We start from the raw sequence: 6,396 nt of genomic DNA on the forward strand, positions 1-6,396 counted from the left end.
AGCTCTTTCAGGGTTAGGAAACCCATGGCTCATTCTGGGTCTCTCTTTGCAGTCAGGAAGACCCACTGAGATGACGAATTGAGCCAAACCCCAATACCTTTTCTCACTTTGGCTGCTGTGCACAGCCTAGCCAGCCTGATGACAGCCTTGGTGGGGTGCAGACCCCTGCCCTGCACTGCTCAGTCCTGGCTTCAGCTCAGCTCTTAACCCCGGTACCAAACCAGCTATGTCTGGCGAATATTCACCTGCCTCAACAGAAGGCACAGAGGGAGGTTCCTGTGATATTTTCCTTTTTTCTTTGGTTATGACTTTATGTAAGTGGCTGACAGGCTGTGATGGAGCTGAAGAAATATCTCTAGATCCAGAGTGCAGGGATAAAAAGAAAAAAACCTAGACTTTTTCCCCCTTTCCCTGAGAAAAGGTAATTTACGTAAATTTATCCACGACCGGCATACGGCAATAGCTCACAACTTTGTTAATGGAAACCTGGTGATCCATAACACTTGTGTGGGAGACATTTGCTTGGGGGTAATACAATATTAATGTTAATATCAATGATCGATCAGAGGATTTGCAAGAAAGGCATAAAGTATTTAATTATAATTACATTGGGAATGGCTTTGTAATGGCTACGACATTTGAATAAGGTCACGTCTAGCCCTCACCCCTGTTATGTTGTTCTATATTAAATGCCATTCACTGTAAGTGCTGGAAACCTTTCTGGAGTCACCACAATATAATATACTGGGTAAATTGAAATATGTCCCTTCATTTTTTGAAATATGATTGATATCCTTTGCAAAACAAATGTTAACACCTATTTGTACACAAATTTCTTTGATTATATGTTAGGGAAACTCAAGTATGACAGTCTCTCCTAGCAGGCACTTTACTGTGAGCAAAGGACATGGCTATTTATGAATATTAATTCGTCTTACTGAAAATGGTTTTGGACCTTTGCTGTAAATCCACCTGGCTGTATTTCTGCCTTTCTTAATACATTTATCCTATACTGCTTAGTAGCCATAACTGTATCTATCTCCACTGGTCTCAGCAGCTCACTGTGTTCACCTGGGTAAGGTGTATGCTTAGTAAGAACTTTTGCTGTCTTTGAGTTACCTTTTGCTAAAAGCATTAACGAAGAATACATAGAAAGAATCATATCTGCACATTTCACAGCAAAAAATATATATTTCAAATATACTGCAGATGTGCATTATAACTATCAGCCTAACCGCAGCATTGCCATGTTTAAAACAATCAAGAAAAAAATCTGCGTATAAAGCATGAATATATAAATGTAGGTAGGATCCTAGAGGTGCACACATACCAACCCACACGTGAGCGCATGCATACATTGAAGTACTAAATGAGGCACGCTCTTCCCACACCTATTTACTACTGAGCACAAATACTAAAGGAGCAAATTCTCGTCCTTCTTCAAATGTCCAGTGACCCCAGAGGTTTTCTTCTTTTTCTGATGTCAATGTAAACAGCAGATCAATAAGGTCTAATGAGTCAAATTTTGCTTTCAGATAATCGCCCAGAATAAACATTGATTCACAAAGAATTGAAAGCTCCCATTTGAAGGCAGAATTTGCTCAGAACAAATCATCCCTTCAAAGTTTGGAAGACATGCAGCGATGTAACTGACATGATTTTCCATTTTGTCTTTTCTGAAGAAGAAGCAAAGACTTTTGCATGCTAAAGAAATGCCTGAAGATAGCAAGTTTTATAGTTTTCCAAAAAATGAGCATTTATTACCAATCAGTGTGAAATACCACTGATGGTAAATTTTACGTATATGGCAGGAGTTTGAGCATCATGACAACACATATCATGCATTTTTACAACATATAAGTGCAGTGATATTGCTCCCTTTCTCAATAACAATATATAAGAATATATAGTATAAATGTACAGTATATATTAGACACAATGTAAAATAACTTAGTGAAATGTCAAAGCTTCTGCATAAAAATTCAAGTCATGCCCGAGCATACCTCTAGCACAATTTTGCTTAATCTTATCTCATATACCTTCATTTACCTTTAGTTCATGTTGCAAAGATAATTTTATCTCTCTGTATATAATTGCTTAAAACCACCAGAATCCTTGTCTGTTTTTCTTTTATCTGCAGTAGGTGAAGAGTGTAATAGACAAGCCAAAACCAAGATTTGGTGGAGTCTTTACTAATGCTGCCGTTAGGTACTGGCAAGTAATTCATTGTGAACAAGTTGTATAAAAGCAAGTTCTTAAATGCTCATTACAGTTCATCATTGTCCATCAGGTTCTGCTCTGAAATACGCCACTGCACGTAAATGGTAATGAAATGGCTTTCTTTAGAAATGGAGCTCATGATCTAACATTGCTATCTGTAAATTATAAATCTCACCAGCTTTGCTGAAATCGTATCAAGTACCACTTTGGTAATTGCTTGCAAGAAGGATCGATAAAAATCTGTTTAATAGGAATACCCAACTTGTCTCCAAGCAGGTAGGTGGAATGCTGGCTTTGGGCAACACTGGATACAGCTTCTTGCAAAGCCGTGTCTCCCTTCATACTTACTAAATGAAATGTGTTCAAGGACTTTGTTGTTTGTGGTTTTTTTTTTTTTAAAAACCAAGGCATTAAGAGGCCCTATGGCTCTGTCACATTACTCCTCAAAGTCTACCAGAGTTCAATAGCCTTGCAATTAGCTTTCTTGGAATTATTTTGAATACAACTTCAACAGTTTAAACAACTCTGCCCTGACTATCAATAGAAATATACTTTCAACACTTATTAATAACTACATTTTCTAATTAATGATGAATTAATGCTCCACAACAGTTTGAAACATGATGTTAAAATTAAAAAAAAGGGAAGACAGAGAGGTTTTCTGTGATTCCTTTTAAGAAAACAAAGGCCCCCACCCCTACATTCTCAGCCAGTGTAAGTCGACAGAGTTACAATGTTTTAGATCAGCTTAAGTTCTGACCTATATACTTCAGTGGAATTAATCCTAATTTCCACCAGTAAAAGTGGTCTCAAATTCACTTTGTCTTTAATAAAGCAACGGGTGATAAGCAAGTCTCTTTTCTGTCGGATTCTGTTTGAGAAAGGAAATTCTTTGTGGTGTTAAATGACATCCACGACAGTTTAGAAAACAAAGCTAGAATTTCATTAATTTCAGCATAGTGAAAATGGATATTGGTAACTGTTATTTACGCTTTAACCTTAGCAAAGTTCTTTGGGTACAGACAGAGTATCAGCTGGTGAATTGGTAACCCTTTCTGAGTACCGCTTGGGAAGAAAACAAGGAGGCAGGTGGCTGATTTTCAGTGACGTGAGGCTGCTGAATACACTGCAACTCAGACTTTGTTACCACGAATAAATAACATCACATTGTCCAGAACTGGAGATTAATTTGCTGGGCCTCCAGTAGATGATATTTATTTTCTTGCATATTATACTGAGATCTCAGGACAGGCAAAGGGTCGGGAGCTGAAAGAATGTAATCAATGCTGAATTTAATTTCAGAATCCGATTTTGCTAAGGAGGAATTGCTTAGGCTCTGCCTGTTGGTCATGTTGTTTGGAGCAAACCCACGAGGCTCCAGTAGTCTTGGTCCTGATTCAATTCTTTCTTGTTTACTTTCAGAAGAGGAAATGTTGTTTAAAGCACAGTCCATAGAAGATGTATCGGGGGATGAAGGACTTTTCCCTCTGCTTGGTCTCTGATCCTTATATTCCCTCTTCACATTCCTCCTCCTCCGTCTTCGCCTGTAATTCCCATTTTCAAAAAGATCCAGCATGGATTCACATCCTGTTGCAAAGCTCCAATAGTTTCCTTTCCCCTTCTCATTCCCTTCTGTTCTGGGAACCTGTATTTATTTAAAGGCAGTTCAGTATTTGTATGTGTTACAGATGCTGCTGCTGAACATCTGCATTCATTTACATTCAAGAATGGTGTAAACACATATGACGACTTTTAAGCCTATTCTCCTTCTTTATATGAATAGGATGTAAACTGCATCCTCTTGAATTTGTTATCTATTAGCATGCATCAGACAAGGACGTACTCTTTATCTCTATAATTGACAACTCAGAGAGATTTTAAGTGATTCGCAGCTCAGCTGTTTGTTTCCCTTCTTTCCTAGTGATTAGATTATTCCTGCATATCTTTTTTTAGCCATGCACAGTGTATATGTAAACATACAGTTACTGATCTTACCTTTACAAAACAACTGTTAAGCGATAAGTTATGTCGGATGGAGTTCTGCCAGGCTCTTTGATTTGATCTGTAGTAAGGAAATTTCTTCATTATAAAGTCATAAATGCCAGAGAGGGTGACTTTATTTGAAGGACTTTGCTGGATGGCCATTGCAATTAAGGCAATATAGCTGAAAAAAGGAAAACTTGCTGTTACACCACCACCTCACTCACATACTCATTTTTTAGGACCACATGGGTACATGTGTGCCTATATCCCACTTCTGAAAGTTCTGCCAGCGGATCTGCACCCTGACCCGAGATGTTCCAGGGATAAGCCCCAAGCATGGTCCTGCCGCTCTGCCCCGAGCCCCCGGGGTCATACGCAAGCATTACTTCCAGGCAATTGAGTTCTGACCGGACTGCTTGCCCTGGCATTCAGTGAAGAGCGCTCAGATACAGGAGGATTACAGAAAGATCACCCACCTCAAACCCTGTCAGAAAAGTTTCCCTGAGCTGGAAGGCTGCAGCGAGGCAGACCAGGCTCAGAGACTCTGTCACTGGAGACCTTGCCTGCTTCAGGCTAGGACTTCAGCTGCCCCTGCGAACACCTACACCGCGCACCTTCCCACCACACTGGGGTTTATCTGCACCCAGTTCACCCATTGGCACGTTGCACATTTATTTCCCCTTTTCCCAGGGCCCCTGGAGGTCAGAGGAGACCATCTGAGGTCTGATGGCTCAACAGCATGCCAGAGTTGCTGTGACCCCACACAGAAGGAAACAAATTGTGAACATTTCAAACACAGAGAGGGGGGGAAATCTGCCCACTGCGGTGCCTGCACCGGGGCCAGACCCACTGCACACACCTGGGAAGAGGTCTGACGCTTCCCCGAGTGCTGTGATCCCACCATCCCAGAGCTCAGAAACCTCCCCAGAGATGGGGGGGACTTGGAAAAACTTCATCTTACCTGTACGCCGGTCTGGTGAATTTTTTCTCTTCGTCAGAACTACAGGTAGGATAATCATCCCCATCATAATTGAAGCAGTTATAGGGGTACTGCGTGTTGTCAAACATCGTCCTGCTCCTTGCTCAGATCCTGTGGAGTGAGAGAGATGGAGTGATGTTTCTCAGAGCTTGGACTCCCTCCTCCCTTCTTCCCTCCCCTCTGTCTGTCTCATTCCCTCTCTCCCCCCTCCTCACGCTCCCTCTCTTCCGTGCACACATACTCTCCGTGATGGGGTGGGGATTGTTTTTGCAATTCTTGCATCCCAGACAGCCCGTCTGTTCGGATATTATTTTTCTAGGGGGCTTGTTATTGTTGTTATTGCTGTTGCCTCCAATGGGGTGGCGGAGCCAGGCGGCTGGTGACTGGCGGAGCTGGTGAATTGGGGGTGAACCTTTGAACCGGGGTGTGCACCGCCGGTAGCTCCGCTCAGCTCGCTGGGTGGTCCGGGCTGGAGAGGGGCCAGCGCTCCCCCTGCCACATCCACAACGTGACAAAAGCAAACAGCGTGATGTTAATAAATCATGCTTCAAGGTCTCTACTTGGAAATTAAACTTTGAGAACAGAGTACAGCTCCCCCCAGCCCCCGAGTTCCCCCCCCCCCTTCCTATTTTTCTCTCCCCAGCGAAGCAGGGTGGCTTTCTTATTTATTTATTTTTAGAAACCCGACGTACAATAAACAGACGTTCCAGGCAGTAATACATGCTTGTCCTGATCTGCAATCTATAATACAGTATAATAGACATACATTATATTTCCATGACTAAAGGAAAATGTGTATGTTCAAAGAAAGTAGAACAGAGGGATATGAGGGACTACTGTCAAGCAGGAAAGTAAAAGGAAAATAGCTGTAGGCAGGAGAGCTGCCTGTGTGGGCTTTGATCTGAAGGATGAATTAGACTAATAGCCCTGTGTGTTGGCATCCAATACCGTAACAATTTAATAGTTTTTCAATGCTTTGGAGTGTTTTCCAACAAGTGATGTAAACCAAAGGCATCACGCACCATTTCAGGGGGGACTAAAAAGGTATATGCCACGTGACAATTAAATTATTTGAAGACAGCTCTGTCCCAGGAACTAGCCTCAGGAGGAAATGGGTATTGGAAAAGAGAAAGCAAACTGGTGTGCGGAGATTTACCTGAATGGAAATATAAAAGCAGAACCACTAGCAATGCAACTTTTGTTTTCTATAATAT

At 41.7% G+C, this 6,396-nt stretch overlaps 1 protein-coding gene across 3 annotated transcripts; it reads right to left on the bottom strand.

Annotated features, from left to right (window-relative positions):
- Positions 1 to 1,018: 1,018 nt before the first annotated feature.
- On the bottom strand, positions 1,019 to 5,624 carry FOXL3 (forkhead box L3). 3 transcript variants are annotated; one of them, XM_064461228.1, is made up of 4 exons: positions 5,424 to 5,624; positions 5,165 to 5,293; positions 4,216 to 4,282; positions 1,019 to 3,865 (listed from the first exon to the last, which is right to left on the bottom strand). In XM_064461228.1, the coding sequence occupies exons 2-4, from the start codon at positions 5,269 to 5,271 to the stop codon at positions 3,383 to 3,385; spliced, it is 657 nt and encodes a 218-aa protein (XP_064317298.1). In that variant the 5' UTR covers positions 5,272 to 5,293; positions 5,424 to 5,624; the 3' UTR covers positions 1,019 to 3,382. The 3 variants fall into 3 exon arrangements, with proteins under 3 accessions (XP_064317298.1, XP_064317297.1, XP_009511446.2); XM_064461227.1 differs by having other exon boundaries at positions 4,216 to 4,384; XM_009513151.2 differs by lacking the exon at positions 5,424 to 5,624 and having other exon boundaries at positions 4,216 to 4,384; positions 5,165 to 5,338.
- Between the last annotated feature and the right edge of the window lie 772 nt (positions 5,625 to 6,396).

This window comes from Phalacrocorax carbo, chromosome 10 (genome assembly GCF_963921805.1).
Source record: "Phalacrocorax carbo chromosome 10, bPhaCar2.1, whole genome shotgun sequence".
NCBI classification, from domain to species: Eukaryota; Metazoa; Chordata; class Aves; order Suliformes; family Phalacrocoracidae; genus Phalacrocorax; species Phalacrocorax carbo.

What these genes read in the sequence shown, in the direction of transcription:
- FOXL3 (XM_064461227.1), bottom strand. Translation starts at nt 5,271, where the DNA reads ATGTTTGACAACACGCAGTACCCCTATAACTGCTTCAATTATGATGGG. An exon ending in TTCACCAGACCGGCGTACAG is followed by an intron (nt 4,385 to 5,164) that starts GTAAGATGAAGT and finishes TCCTTTTTTCAG; the next exon opens with CTATATTGCCTTAATTGCAA. An exon ending in TTAACAGTTGTTTTGTAAAG is followed by an intron (nt 3,866 to 4,215) that starts GTAAGATCAGTA and finishes AAATAAATACAG; the next exon opens with GTTCCCAGAACAGAAGGGAA.